This window comes from Littorina saxatilis, linkage group LG8 (genome assembly GCF_037325665.1).
Source record: "Littorina saxatilis isolate snail1 linkage group LG8, US_GU_Lsax_2.0, whole genome shotgun sequence".
NCBI lineage: Eukaryota > Metazoa > Mollusca > Gastropoda > Littorinimorpha > Littorinidae > Littorina > Littorina saxatilis.
Genome location: NC_090252.1, coordinates 16,005,112 through 16,021,913, shown reverse-complemented (window position 1 = coordinate 16,021,913; position 16,802 = coordinate 16,005,112). Strand labels below are relative to the sequence as shown.

At 40.8% G+C, this 16,802-nt stretch overlaps 1 protein-coding gene across 1 annotated transcript; it reads right to left on the bottom strand.

Annotated features, from left to right (window-relative positions):
* Window positions 1–1,360: 1,360 nt before the first annotated feature.
* Window positions 1,361–16,090, bottom strand: LOC138972892 (uncharacterized). The gene is made up of 7 exons (XM_070345559.1): window positions 15,680–16,090; window positions 13,249–13,327; window positions 12,939–13,070; window positions 5,251–5,469; window positions 4,772–4,886; window positions 4,166–4,234; window positions 1,361–1,427 (listed from the first exon to the last, which is right to left on the bottom strand). The coding sequence occupies exons 1-7, from the start codon at window positions 15,683–15,685 to the stop codon at window positions 1,370–1,372; spliced, it is 678 nt and encodes a 225-aa protein (XP_070201660.1). The 5' UTR covers window positions 15,686–16,090; the 3' UTR covers window positions 1,361–1,369.
* Between the last annotated feature and the right edge of the window lie 712 nt (window positions 16,091–16,802).

The following is a 16,802-nucleotide window of genomic DNA, read 5'->3' as shown; positions in this document are numbered from 1 at the left end:
TTTTTTTATTAGTGCTTTTGTGAACAAGAAACAATTAACAAGTGGCTCTATCCCATCTCCCCCTTTCCCCTATCCCATCTCCCCCCTTTCCCCGTCGCGAATGGTTGAAAACGACGTTAAACACCAAATAAAGTAAGTAAAACACACACACACACACACACACACACACACACACACACACACACACACACACACACACACACACACACACACTCAATCAATCAATCGATCAATATGAGGCTTATATCGCGCGTATTCCGTGGGTACAGTTCTAAGCGCAGGGATTTTTTATACTTTTTTTATGCAATTTATATCGCGCACATATTCAAGGCGCATTGATTTATTTATGCCGTGTGAGATGGATCACCCGGCCTTGTCTCAGTTCCCAGTCTATCTGAAAACCATATTACCTTTCAAGTTATAAAACTTCGAGGTCTGGGGGTCCCTTCCGATCCCAAAAGAACCGTCTACTTTATTCCTTTCAAAACTCAGAAGCGTCTTCTCATCTTCCAGACGGGCATCAGCAAAGTGCCATCTGGAAAGATAACGCAAATTAATATATTTCGGACAAACCATCAAATAGTCATCATCATCATCAAAAACAACAACAACAACACAAACAACAACAACAACAACAACAACAACAACAACAACAACAACAACAACAACAACAACAACAACAACAACAACAACAACGGCATTGTACACCAACTGCGTTGAGGAAACCCTTTAAACTGATACCACTAAACAACATGTTCTGTTTTGCTTGACAGCAATAGGACTTGCTGGCATTTCTTGGAAATATCTTACGTCATTTAAACGTAAGTGCACCCGCTAGTACAAAGACAATATGTTTATGTTGATGATGTCCACAATTAGAATCGAGCAGGTGAGATCCCCAAGTATAACCACATATGTCATTAGCCTGTTTTCTTCCTTGCTTTTTTTAACTGCTATATTAAGCACATCCTACACTTTCTTCTGATTCCAGGCTTGTTTTGGTGATACTGGAAACGGCAGGTTAATTTATTACTGAGTTTTACTTTATTCGGTAACACGCAATTTGACTATTCAAATGCTGCCAACTTCATAATTGTTAGTTAACATAGTATATAGGCTTGCTTTCATATTTTCGTAATCTGTAAGTAATTTGAGCTGGAATGGTCACACACAAGACACACAAAGCTAACTTATGCACACACTGTCCATTCCAGCTGAGACACGCTTTTACTAATTCGAATTAATCCTCTAAAAGCTGTAGCTCTTGTTGGTAACAATGCAAGGTTAACTAATTAAACTGAGGTCACATCACGCAGTCATCACGTTTTGTATATCAGATTTAAATCACCGACATACTTATAAGGCATACTTACAACTTCCCTCTCACGTCCTCCGGCGGCTCCAGTAAGGGTACTTGCTCTTCTGACCTGTTTCATTAACATAAATGTGCATGGTAAGATAAGTATTAGTTTTTGTTGAAACAATTCAAGATGTTTGGTGGCTTGTTGTCAGACCAGCTTTCTTGTCGCCAGGAAGAAAGCTTATAATTATAGTCTTCTGTACGGCCTTTATCGACCGAGGCTGGAGGCTGAGGCTGATACAGGTAAAACTGAAGGGTATCTGCTTCCCGATCGAGGACCGACAAAACAGCAATCTGACTACAACCCACGGAACATGGTTTATGTTATCATGTTCTTATCACATAATAACCAAATAATAAGTCAGAAGGAACCATAGTTATTAATGAATACACTATATAGGCTGTTTAAAGGGTCCCCTCTTTCTGTCAACGAGTTCAACAATGTTCATTGGTGTGATCAGTCTTGCAAAATTTTAAAAACGGAAGGGCGCTGGTTCTGTGCGACGCTTAGTTTTCGAAATAGGCGTGACGTGACGAATAACAGGACGTCACATTCCAAATAAAAACGACTATGGTGTAGGTGGAAGCCGCTGAGACTGCATTTCTTCTGGAGGTTTCCGCAAAAAAAAGATCTTACACGATTTGCGCGAAACAGTTGAGAAGCAAACGCGCTCTGAGAATTTTGCATAATAGACTGATAGAGTGTCGTCCCTGTGTTCTTCTCGTGATAACGTTATTATGTATGATAACGATTCACTTACAAAATAGAGTATGCAATATGGTGTTGTAGTGGTAAATGTAGATGTAAATGGTAAATGTAGATAGAAATGTGTTATTAAGACAAAGCAAACAAATTAACGTGTTTTTCTTTTGGAAATGTTGCGTTGTGCGGATGTTTGGGTGGTCACGTGATGTAAACAAAGCGAAGTGCGGGACGTACTCAGCCCTGAGCTGTAACAACGGCAAGATCAAAACACGAGAATAACGATTTTGTTATGCGAGTCGCCACCGGGGATGTATGTATTATTCAAATGGTTGTAAAATAAGTCTCTTTGTTTTCTTTGTTTTTCTTTTCCGTCTTTGCACCTATTCCTTGTCCCGTTGTGCTCTCACACCGCCCCGTCCCTGCTTTCACTGCTCCATCCACATCTGAATGTCATTCCGCTGCCAGACTTGTCTGTTTTACAGACGCTCCAGGGGGTGATGTCGGGTCGCTACGGTGGGCTACCCTTGGAAGATGACACTGCACTTCTGCTGAGTCACTTCGACAGTGTTCAGTAGTGGGTCTTGTCCCGAGCTAACGGACGCAGCCCACTACCAGCTATGCACCCTACTAACGACATTTACTGTTAAGTCACGGAGCCAGACTGAGTGAGCGTCCCCTCCAGAGAGCAGACCGCAACCACGTCCCCCCGTCGACCCCCCCGAAACGTCACACGTTGAAGACTGACAGCAGAACTACTATTCAGGGAAGGATCGAATATGAACACCGAGACAAAGGTCACCATGAGCTCCGGGCTCCGGGCATGAAGGGCCACAAGAGCAAGGACAATTTATAATGTTGGATAATTAATGAGATGAGGATGATTATAATGATGATGCTTTGGATTTCCAATTTGGTTTGAGACTACGTGACAGGGCAGCACTCTACGCTAACTGTCATAATATATCCTGGCGTCAACCAGGCCCGAGAACTGCCGTCAGGTAAACAGAACCTGAGCACCCGCAAAGTCGCATTCGTTAAGTGAATGACACTCGGCTGAGTGATCCCAGTCTTCCCATAGGAACCATATCACTTCCACTCTGGGTAGGAGCCGGCCGTAGCCCGAAAAACCCACATGACCCTGTTGGGAACCCACGACCTCCCGGCCCGCAGCTCGATGCGCTAACCACTGCGCTACGGGGGCCGGTGTAAACTAAGTCTTGTATTCATCATCGTACTCCGGTCCTGTTCTTTTTTTCGTCACGCCTAAAACCGTTATTACTTTGAGCGACACAGCATTATAAGTTGATATCATAAATCCAAATAACTCATGAAAACGTGACATGTTATTGTGTTTCATAGATACACGTATTAGAACAGTAACATGTGGGTTCTACTCTCTTTAAACTTGACAATGTTCAGTGTACTCTGAACCGTCCAGAAAAGTGTGACATACTGCGACAGTGTAAGACACTGCCATGTCGTCTATTATCGAGAACATCAAGCGCCACGTCATACTTTTTGTCCATCATGTGAAACGTGAATGTTGCCTCGCTTTTCTTCAGGTTAGAAAATGCACGTAGGTTTTAACTTATTTACGAGCTTATGGTAAGACTTTTTCCATGTAAATGTCGTAAGACTTGTTGATGTGCAAGCTACAATTACATAGCCTGATTCCAAACTGACCATGAGTCGTCGCTGTAATTATCAGCTTTGTTTGAGCCTTTGAGAGTGATCGTTTACAATCGTTCTCTTCGGAAACACACATTCAAAGCCGCGGTGGTTCTATATACAGATTAAACAAACAGCCCGGCTAGCTTTGTCTTGGACAATCCAATTTTTGTCTGAAGATCAAAACCATTGAACATTTGGATTTCTCACACATAAATATTGTCTTGTTTTGTGTTTGTTACCCAGCTTGTTATTAATTCAACAAACCAAAACATTTACAGGTTCTGTGACTTATCGGTCATTAAAGTGGACAAATAAAGAATGCAATACACACAACTGGATGATGAATGGTTCTGTATAATTATGACTGTTGCAAGTTTGTTTCTTGCAGTCATTTTTTCGTGGTTTATCCAATAGGGGCATAATTGTACCTTTTGTTTTCTTCAAGAGCTTGCGGTGCATCCGTTGTGGATCTCGTCTGCAGAGAAAGACACGGTAACCTGAAATTGCATAAACAAAAATAGTTGTGTTTGCTCTGTTTAAGAATATTTGTATTATGGTAGATTTAAACGAGTGTTTCGCGTGCTATTACTGCATACAACTAAACAAGATGTCAATTTTAAACGGAATTATCAACTTCAACACAACATCAGATTATATTTACTGTTAGGTCAAAGTTAGGGACGACTGACTGACTGTTTAACTGAATAAGTGGTTGATTGGTAGATTGGATCGATTTAAGTGTGTGTGTTGGTTGCTTGTCTGCTCGGTTTGTTATGTATCCATCTTGTTATTTGATTTGTTCACTGTTTGGTTATTTATACAATGACGTTTTGACATCGCTGTCTTGCTGTTATGTTTGTAACAATGTTGTTGTTGTTGTTGCTGTTGTTATTGTTCATGTTGTTGTCGTTGTCGTCGTCGTTGTTGTTGTTGTTGTTGGTGTTGTTGTTGTTGTTGTTGTTGTTGTTGTTGTTGTTGTTGTTGTTGTTGTTGTTGTCGTCGTTGTTGCACTATTTGTATTATACGTAACTTACTTGTTCTTCCTCTTCAGGATAAGGATACCAGTAATGAAAACAGCAACAACAACAAACACTGCGACCACTGGAACGACTATACTTAGGGTGTCGGAGCTTGCCTGGTGGGGGAGTCCTGCAAAGTAACAATGAACGATGTAAATATACGAACAAAAGATCTAAGCTATCAAACCGTGTCATTTAAGTTTCTGTGATTAATTAAGTTTAACAACATCTTTCAATAACGCTGAACTTTATTTAAGGCATACTGACTAACAACCGTTCCGTAACGTATTATTTAAACACACACACACACACACACACACACACACACACACACACACACACACACACACACACACACACACACACACACACACACACATTGGTAACTTACCTACACGGGTACACAAACACCCATGCACTCGTAGATACAAAATATAAGAAAGAAAAAAGTAATACAAATTGAGTGTAGAATAATTACATATATATATACAAACCTTTGGTCTTATTCTGCACCACAAAATTGCATTCAACAGGAGGCTCTTTAGAACCATCAGCAACGATCCATAGCGTGTAATTGCCTGCAAGTTCTGGAGTGACATTCGCAGCTGTAAGTTTCAGGCTGTAGTTCTCTATCGTGGTATGCTCGAAAGCACTGTTTATAATGTCACACGTGATGCCTGCTCCCTTCCTGCGATCGCACTGAAGAACATTTGCTGAGAGAAAAAAGAGAACAAACACAACTGTATTATATTTCAAAGGCACAGTAAGCCTCCGGTAAACCATCACAGAGCTCCCCGAGCGTCTACATACAGTACAAGCATACTTCCATTTGAACGCTCACCGAACATGAACATCCTGGCTGCTTTCTGTCGAGCGTGAGACATTTTTAAAGAATTTATTTTCGTGGACTTGCTCCTCTACAACAATGGCGCCTCGTTTTGATGCTGGACGGCTGTTATGAATATTCAATACCGGAAATCACGCCCGGACAGTAAGCCTCCCGTAAACCATCACAGATACTGTCAGGCTTTTACACACAGTACAAACACCCTTCCATTTGAACGCTCACCAAACGGGAACATCCTAGGTGCCCTACGTAAAGAGCGAGCAATTTTCAAAGAATTAATTTTGCAGATTGTCTCGAACACTTTTTTGGACCCATCCTGAACTCAGTTCAAAAATGAGTTACTTCCCTTCGGGTCTCATTCTATCGATGGAAACTGGCAATAGCCGTGGATCGATGATTATCAGAATGTTTTTGGACCGTGGTGCGTTTTTGCGCTAGACCTAACTTTTAAAATCTAAATAATAAATTGACAGCTTGTTACACAAACATTCTTACAAACGAATTCTTTTTTCATCAAGACAAGATCAGTACAATTCGAAGTTGTGAAAGTTTGAAAAAAGAAAAGCCCGGAAGCAGGGTCACGCAAGGGTCGTAGCAGACGACGGTTCATGCATATCGCCGTTCCTCTCAACAGTCAAAAGCCGTCGCTAGAGTTCTTGTGAACCACAGCCGTTTGTTTCGTGCATAAAAACGTGCTATTGTATGTAACCAAGTGCGATGGATTTGCGGTGTAGGGGAAACAACTACGTTAGTCAAAAAGGGATGGGACCGCGGGTTTGTTTCCCTTTGCGTTGCTGAGGTTAAAATGTAGATTTGCTGCAAATTTTTTTTTTTTTTTTTTTTTTTTTGATTTGCTGCAAATTATGTTTTGACAAGAAAATACGTTTTTGTGTTATTAAGATTTTATTTTGATCGACAGGGTATGAGTTCACAAAGGATTTGTGAGTTGGAAAGTGGTTTGAATCACGAGTACTGAAGGATTTAGGTTTTTGGTAGGAGAGTATTTTTGGGTCATGTGATTGGAGACGCGCGCGAAGATGTTCCTTTTCCGCCTGACTGAGAAGTCGAGAAGACATGCTGGCGTAGTATTGAGAAAAGAATCGGGAAAGAAATAGAGATTCTTGGCAGAATCCGGTGATCTAATGTGGTAGATTGTGATGCCAGACGTGGAGGTAATTTTGATTTTATATTTGTATGATTGATGGTGAGATTAAGGATGAAAATTTGTTGGATTTGAAGTGGTGCTTGTTGTGAGAAAAGCCTGTTTGTGGATGGCGCCGGTGCAAATCATATTTTTGATGAAAATTGATGATTAATCACAGGTATATTGGTAAAATAGGATGATATTTTGGGAGAATATTATGTTGGTAGTTATAAGGAATGGTTTTGAAAACGATTGATCAGAAAATTGAACTTTTAGTTGAGTTGTGAAAGACAGTCTATTTTTGACGTTGTGGGATCAAAAAGGGAAAGATTGAGGGTTTGAAAGTTTGGAGTTGTGTGATGGTTTGTTAATATATAGTATAAATAATAGATTATGGTGGGGAATCAGGACGCTTAATGTCAGAAACTGGTGGGTAATGTATGTTTGGACAGATTTTGATTGTGTAATTAGGAGGCGGCATGTATTGCTTTGAACTTGTATATGACGAGGTGACGTCACAGGGTTGATTAAGGCGAAGTGCGCCACTGAAATTTAGAGTGATGGGACTTAAACAGCCATTTTGAGTTGTTAGCAGTTTTGCACCTTTCAATCTGTCTACTTTCATGAAATGCATATGATTACACTATACAAATTCATCAAAGTCTCTAAAAACATATTTCTTTGCACCAACCCGGCGAATTTTTCTGTCTTTTCATTCACTCTTCCGATAAAAATTCCGATTTTCAACCCTTGACAACAGACATTTCTGCTCGCCCAACGCGGGAACGTCGTATACCGTTTGAACAGCAGTTCTCTCCCCTGTGTCATTCGGCGGTTATTTTCGGTTAAATATGGATTCTCCTGGGGAAACCCCCCTATTTTTCAAACAAGCAAACCACAGACACTTTCCATATAAGGGGGTATGACGTAAATACCTGGCCACGATTGGTCAGATAGGCTCGCGTGGCTTTTCGCGTTTTAAAAGTCGTCTGCTCACCGCGTTTAGTTTTCGACTAAGTTTGCTTAGAAAAATGGCACGTGTGAAAAGATCAACGCTCCGAAAAACACATCATAAAGGCAAGTGTACGAGAAGACAACAACTGAAGAGTTGCAGAGACAAGAGAACAACTAAAACACAATCGGTGACCAAGCGCACAAAATCTGGATCGACCGCTGTGGCATGCAGATCAAATTCTGCGTCAGGACTGAGAGTGTGTTCTTGGCGGTTTGACGCGAAAACAATTCAAGACGAACACATAGGCCTACACAGCAGCCACTGGTCAAAAGCGACAGGTCCAGAGGCTTCCCAAACAAGGAGATGTCTTGTTGATTTGGAAACCTTTGATGGTATTGACTTGTAAACGAACTTTGTTGTCCGCAATGTAAACAGCCAACGCTGTCACTATGCCCAGACTCAAAACAGGGACACGGCCTTGCAGTGTACGCGCATGTCTCTTGTTCAACGTGTGAGGAAGTTGTTCCAGGTACCGCTGGATACCTTGCTTCCAAAGAAAGCGGTCAAACGGATTATGGTCTCATCAGGCAAGCCGTTTATTCGTCCAGACTCCTTGATATGTGGGCTAGGTGCTCAACAATTTTACAAATTTTGTGAAAGTTTAGATTTGGTAGGCATGGATCACAAAACCTTCCAGAAGAAAGCTGATAAACTCTATCAACGACTTGATGTAGATCTACTGGAGGAGAAAGTATTCAGTGAGGCTGTCCGTCAGGTCAGACAGATACACGCAACGCACAATGGAATGACACTGTCTGATGATGATGTTCTTGATATCAGTGTAAGCTACGACGGATCATGGCTGACCAGGGGGCACTCGTCCCACATTGGAATAGGGTGTGCTGTAGTCTAGACGTGCTGACTGGAATTTGCTTTGACGCTCATGTTATGTGCAACTACTGTCATACGTTTGCCAGACAACTGGAAACAAACTTCTCCAGGAGAAACCCCTGGAGTATGCTGCCTGGCTGGTAAAACAACTGGACATCTGTGACAAGAATTTTGCAGGTGAGAGCGTAGATCTAAACAGTATGTGTGTATGGTGCGTTTGTGAAGACGTTTGTTGAAATGGGATGATAGTGTGTTGTGTTTGAATTTTACATAGATCTGTAAGTGTTTGTGAAAATGTGTGTCAGTGTTTTGTGTGCGCTGTCTATGTGAAGTGTACGTGTGTGTGTGTGTGTGTGTGTGTGTGTGTGTGTGTGTGTGTGTGTGTCTGTGTCTGTGTCTGTGTCTGTACGTGTGTGTATTTGTGTGTGTTTGGGTACTAATCCATGCATAGTAATACATGTACTGAACAAAAACAATGATAGCGTCTATGTTGGTAGATCTGTGGCTGATTGCCTTGTGTGTGTGTTTGTGTGTGTGTGTTTGTGTGTGTGTGTGTGTGCATGCATGTGTGCATGCATGTGTGTGTGTGTGTGTGTGTTTGGGTACTAATCCATGCATAGTAATACATGTACTGAACAAAAGCAATAATAGCGTCTATGTTGGTAGATACGTGGCTGATTGCCTTTTGTGTGTGTGTGTGTTTGTGTGTTTGCTATTCAGTGGCTGACTTTGACTGAAACGGTGGTTTTATTTTTAGGTTCCAGTGCCGGGCATCATGGAAGTCGAGGCGGCTCGGGTTCTGTGGGGCAGGTCAGTGTCGCAGCACAATCTGCGATACACAGTTATCCTGTCAGACGGTGACACAAAAACCTTCCAGAAACTTTCCAAAATAAAGCCTTATGGAGATCAAGTAACCATCGAAAAAGAAGAGTACATCAATCACGTTTCCAAGCGTCTTGTAACAGCGCTTCGCAACCTTGTGACAGACTGCCGCAAAAAAGGAATCACTTTGGGAAGGCGAGGGTATGATCAGCTGACTCTGAATACAATCAGGAAGTTGACGATATATTATAATCGGGCAATTAGGGGGGGGGGGGGGGGGGTAAGACAGTTGCAGACATGAAACGGGCAGTGATGGCATCTCTGCGTCACGGCTTCTCAACAGATGACAAGCCACAGCATGACTTGTGCCCCCATGATGCCGCGTCATGGTCCTTCTACCAGCCCCCAGGACCACACGCAAAACTCGTCCATACACCTCTCAACTTCAAGAAGCTGAATCCTCCTCTAGAACCAGTTTACCAGAGACTGACGAAGATCAACTGCTTCAGAGATGTGTGTCAGGTAAAACCCAAAACTCTAATGAGGGTCTCCACAGCAGCGTTTGGGTTCGCTGCCCCAAGGACAAATTTGCATGCAAAAATCGCGTACGGTTTGCAGTCGTCACAGGGGCTAGGGAATTCAATTTTGAACCAGCGGCTGCTCTCAACACTGCACAGTTCTACGGCTTTACAACAGGCTGTAACATGAAAAGACTAAACAAGGCTAGAAGTGTAAAAGGGTTCTTGGCAGCCTCAGGTTCAAGAAAGATCAGTTAAACAAGAGACGCGACACTGTGCGTGCAGCTAAACTCAAAAGACAGGATGAGCTCATCAGACTAGAAGGGGGTGCAGCATATGCTGCTGGGCAGTTTTAGGTAAGCCTGTAGTTACCAGGTGTCTGTGAAAAATACCTGAACTATGTTAACATTGATTTGGGGTGAATGAAAGAGCTTTGAAATGTTCTCGGCCTTGTTTCTCTGTTCAGCGTTTTTGCATGACCTGCTCTCTAGGAAACTGTTTTTCTTCAATACAGCTGTTCAGAATGCAATGAAACTTAAGGGACATGCTTATCAGAGGACAACCTGTGGAATGACAACAGGAATTTTCTTTAAATTAATAAATAACTGTTCAGGCGGGTCATATTTACTAAAATTGTGCTGAAAAACATGATAATTCATCTAAAAAAATAGTTGAATTCAGTGAAGAACAAGATGGCATTAATGTGTTATTAATGTAGTGTTAGCTTTGTTAATGAGTTGCATTGAAAGAATTACGACAGACATTGTGAAGATTTGATGATAAAATCGCCATTTAAACTTGGTGAAAGGGAGTGAAGAAAATTATGTTCCAACACAGAGAAAGCAGGTAAGAGGTTGTAATACCTTGATGTACATACCCACTGTGAAACAGGCAGTAATGTACCCAGGGTGTGTGTGTTTTTGTGTTTACAGGGAGCAGACGTCGTTTGTAGACTACTCTTTCCTAAGGGGTTTGGGTTTAGGTTCAGGTTTCAGTTTTAGGTTTCAGTTTCATATTTCAGTTTCATAGTTTAGTTTTAGGTTTTATTTTTTTAATTTTTATTTTAGATCTAGTTTTATTGTCTTACGGGGTTCTCTCGGTAATCATTATTTGTGACTGTTGTGAACGTCAAGTGTGCTCTCCCCGTATAGTGTAATCCAAACTTTAACCGGAAGTTGTGATGACATTGTCCATGGTAGGGGTGTTTGTAATAATTGGCATTGTGAAGAGGACAGTGTATTGATTTTTTTGATAAAAGGATGGTTGTGTGATCTGCTAGTATTGGGGTCGGTGAGTGCCCTGTAGATGTATGAGAATGATCTAGCATGGGATTAACCCTTTTGTCGCCTGACAGAGATATTGTACGCTCAGGCTGAAGCCCACCAATCCTCTGAGAACTCGTCTTGTCTGTACGTATGTGTATTAGCTGCCATTATATTAAGAAATAAAGTACAAAGTGACAACATTTATTGTGTGTCGTGGTGGTGAAAGCAGACGCGAGTTTGTGTTGTAATTGTTTTCTACGTTTGTTTTGTTTTGTGAAATTATTTTATATTATTAATTAGTTTCAGTTGGCCAAGTCTTTCCTGGTTCTTGTTTTATTCTCCAACGGGGTCTCGAGACACGAGCCCACGGCAGGCCTTGGGTTAGATCTCCCCCCAAGTAAATATTGGGAGTTCAAAACTAGTTCCAACCACTCTTCTTATATTTTTATCACATATTTGAGTGAGAGAGTGGAAGTTGGTAAGTTCGATCCGTGCAAGTCTCGCAAGAGGACGTAGGAAATCCTCTCCCAGGCATAGTTCGTACGGAGAGAACGGGGCTAACTCAATAATGTGATTGGCACCTCCTTGTTTATTTTAGATTTCTACTTAGGTCTTATTTGACCCATTGGGACCTTTGTTGGTCATATTTGGGCTGTTATTTGACCGTAGTAGGTCTTATGTAGATAAGCTCACATCGAGTCGCATTCAAATGACTCACTGACGACTACATTGTGAAAAAGGGAAACTGGATCACACGGGTTCACGATGGCTCAGGGGTAAGATAAACCACGCAAAAATAAATTCTATGAAAATTGTTCTCTCTTTACGGAGGGCACCTAGGATGTTCTCAATCGGTGAATGTTTAAATGAAAGGGTGTTTGTACTGTGTGTAAAAGCCTGACCGTATCTGTGATGGTTTACGGGAGGCTTACTGTGCCTTTAAGCAGAAGACATTACCCAATATTGACGGACTGTGTGATGATATCTTCTGCTATGGTCTGTTGAGACAGTGATATCAAAATCGAGACAGGAGGTCGAGATTTTAATATCACTGTCGAAACAGACCAATAGCAGAAGATATCATCACACAGTCAGTCAATGTTAGATATATTGCTAATTCTCTGGATATTTTGTATTTACTGTAAAGAAATTACAAAAGTATTTGTCTCAGTTTTGGCTGTTCCATATCCCTCCCTCTGATTATTATTTCTTTTTGTTCACGCTTTTCTTGTACTTTTTAGTATTTAGAAATGTCTTTTCTTTCAAAAACTTGAGTCTTTAGTCACTTGCTCAACTAAATTCTGGGATCATTACATTTTCATATATATTTGTTTGTTTTTAAATTTAGGTGTTTTTGTTTTTGAAGTGGGGAAGCAATAAAGAGGTCGTCGATATCAAAACTGATATCGACGGAAATGTCGTCGATATCACTTTTACAATGAGCTCAGTTTTGCCCAATTGACCAATGGAAATCCACGTAACACATGACATAGCAATATAGAATACACCCCTGTATTGTGGGGGCTTTCTTCTCTTATGTTGTATGAACTGACAACAGCAATCTTCATCCTTTATTAGTTGAATACGATTTCATCTCAACGTGTTGATATGTTTCTGATTGTCATCACAACACCTAGTTGCCTCGCTTGAGCTTTAGTTTTAAGTTTCATGCAGCATGGCATAACGGAGATTATTCCATTAAGCAATTAAACTCGTACACAAACAAACAAACAACTATACCTGTGTCACCGGTCCGAATGATGTAAGCATGAAATATGTCAGATGACATGTTAAGGTCCTGTCTGAAGAGAAACGTCATGGATCCCGTGGCTCCAACGACTGCTGGAGAAGTGATGCATCTGGAGTTGTTATCTAAACATAGCAAAATAGCGGATTTTAAACACTACACAAAACCACTTCTTGTCTCTGATTAAAAACGCGTATTTTAAACCTTCTTTTCTCAGAGTGTAACATTGCTGACGATAAATCCTAGAGGCCAAACTTCCTAATCACAATGAATACGGTTAAGAGTAGAGAATGATGTTCTCACCAAATCCCGGTGCGCCTGATGTTCCAAGGCTAAAGATGAACAGCAACACTATCGCACAGTATAACAACATCATGTGTACCTGCAAGATAACATAAGAGCTTAACAAATACATGTGTGTGGTGTGTGTTTGTGTGTGTGTGTGTGTGTGTGTGTGTGGTGTGTGGTGTGTGTGTGTGTATATATATATATGTGTGTGTATGTGTGTGTGGTGTGTGTGTGTGTGTGTGTGTGTGTGTGTGTGTATGTATGTGTGTGTATATGTGTGTGCTATTTGCAAGAAATTAACCAAATAATGATCTCATTTTACAAAGGAAACATCTTAATTCTGTCTCTGTTTTACTGTATAAGGTTTGACACTCACCACAAAGGAAGATTTTTTCTTTCCAGCTAAGAAACGAGACAATGCAAATCCCTCTTCGCACGAGCATCGAATTACAAATCAATTAAAATCGATAGGTATGTTATTGCTTACCTAGCCTACATTTGTACCAATTGCAATGTTGTGTATATTATCATTAGTCTTTTTGTGTCTTGCTCGTGTGGTTCTTCGTGCTCTTCTTCGTATTGCACTTGTTCTTCCGGATATTATACGTTATTTGCGTTTTTGACCAAAATATGACATTTTACACAGATCGAGACAGTCATTGTTCTCCGAGAGCGCGCTAGCGGTCGAGGTGAACAATGACTGTCGAGATCTGTGTAAAATGTCGTATTTTGGTCAAAAACGCAAATAACATTGATGTATCGATCGAATTCCTTTCAGGTACTATGATTTTGTTGTTGTTTTGACGATTGAACGAGCACACACACACATGAAATCAAACACATAAGCTTCATATTTGGGCGTTTCAGGTTGACCGAAACTTCAAAGAAACTACAAAACACACGTCATGTACTGACTTTGTTGTTGTTTTGACATTGAACAGCACACACACATGCAATCAAACACATGACGTGTGTTTTGTAGTTCCTTTAAAATTTCGGTCAACCTGAAACGCCCAAATATGAAGTTGTGTAGGCCTCTGACGTCACATGGCTCAAAAAAGGGAAATCCAATGTCCAATCGATACAGTATTGTTTGTCTCGTCTTTGTTGTTCTTGTATAACGCAACTGGTGAATGGATTTCACTCTGCATTCTAAACAGAATGACAGCAAAGACAATCATGATGAGCTCGTCAAAAACGTAATTCCCCATGCTACTGTGGCAAAGGGCTTAGGCTGGCTGGCTCATGAATCACTGTTTGTTTGGTTTAAACAGTTTTATTCAGTTGCATAAATACAAAGCCGTAATTGAAAGTTGTAATTAAGGGAGCACAACAAGATAAACTTATAAATGTGCTCTTAGAAACAAACGAGTAATGTGGCGGACAATATTGTAAATGCATGATATTTAAACAAATGAAAACAAGAACAACAACAACGATAACTATAGCAACAGTGGTACGGAAATCTCACACACACGACGCACGCACACACACACACACACACACACACACACACACACACACACACACGCACACACACACACACACACACACACACACACACACACACACACACACACACATAGAGAGACACACACATAGAGACACAGAGGACAATCAGAGAGAGAGAGAGAGAGAGAGAGAGAGAGAGAGAGAGAGAGAGAGATTGCATCCACTATAAATCAATTTAATGCTCTAATAACAAAATGACTAAACAAATGGTATTAATAAAAACGTTTGCTGTCTAATATAAATTTCTGAATCTGATTAAACAGCGCTGTGTTTTCAGCCAAGGACTTTTCACTATTACCGTACAGTTTGTTTAGGTCTAATCATAAGTGTGTCACCAGCAAAGGGGGTACTGAGATAAGCTTCCGTGTCATCGCCCATCCCAGCTTCAAACTAACTCTCCCTTCTCACCGACCACCCCCGTTTACAGTATCAGTCCAAAATTCAACTTCACACCACGGCCATCTAGATATCGTTAGGAGCAACCACAGTATATTATCATATAACACATGCTTTGTTCACATAATCCAATGTGGAGCATCATTAATTATCGAGCACTGGGAAAAACCCAGAGTAAAACTGATTTACACAAAGACATGCATACAACGCACAGTGTAACCTTTGGGTTACCGAACATGCAGTGTGCGTGCGTTTATCCAAATAACAGCCGAAGATTACCCGATAAACTGCGCGTTGAATGCAGATGCTCGCACGTCGAACAATTTCTTAATTGCATGTGAAGACATGTAGATATATTGGTAAAAGACAACACGCACTATTTATTCAATCTTGTATTTCTAAATATGGCGGCCTGACACAGAATGACACAACACCCTACACAGCCGGGCCTACTCTCCACGCTGTCTATGAATAGATTAATAAATAAAATATGTGCGATTGTTTAGTCAGTGTGTTTATTTGTGACAACACAACATACCTGCATTTTGTTTCTCCTGTAGATGAGTCAAGAACGGCGAGAAGGAAATTCACACCAGCGTTCGACAAAGAAGGAAAACTTAAACCCTCGACACATCGTGTTTGCCATTGTGTTGATTGAACACGGAAGTAGCGCAGCAAAAGAACACACATTGAGATTGTGCTGACATTATTCCCCGCAAATGTTCAGCTTTGTTCAGCAGAGTAGTTTGGGGTTGTCTTTGTAAAATGTGATATCAATAGCGCCCTAATAATATCACAGACACGTCGAATTGTTCAGCCGAACACAAACGCTTTCTCGGGAAACAAACATGTCCCCATGCACAAGGGAGGCGACTGTCTGATCGATCACATTTCTCAGAATAAAACCAGCAAAATAAAGAACAGAGAAAGGCACTGCACAGGCAGGTGCACTACAACTATCGGGAGCGGATATTCCCGTTGCCTAAAATATTTCATGTGTCAATGTCTATAAATACATAATGCCAAATATGAGGTCAGGGATAACTTGTTGCGATCTCTATATAGTAAGAACAATTATTTGCGTGCAAATGTGTGTATGTGTGCACGCGCATATGTGTGTGTGTATGTGTGTGTGTGTGTATGTGTGTGTGTGTGTGTGTGTGTGTGAATGTATGTATGTGTGTGTGTGTGTGTGTGTATGTATGTCTGTGTGTCTGTCTGTGTGTCTGCCCGTGTGTGTGTGTGTGTGTGTGGTGTGTCTGTGATAAAATATCACTTTGTTATACACGCGACTCTCCTAACCTGTAAATGTGACCTAGGTGCCATGCACTAAATGACATGGTGAGAATAAAAATGTTTTTGATCCTAGGCGCTTAGAACTATGTTAGGATTTGTGTCATATAGATATCCTTTTATATAATTATTACTATTAATATCAATCCTCTATTTTGATCAAAGTTTAATTTGGCAAACAAAGGTTATTATTGGTGCATACATTTCAGGTTGTATATGTACTTTGTTTGTATAGAAATAAAAACAAATGTTCTCTGTGCAACGTTATATTTAACTAAGGATAAACTACAATGAACTGTTGTTGTATCGGCGCACTAGCATGTTTGTTTAATGCTTCAATCAAAATGACAATTTGAGTCACAATTATA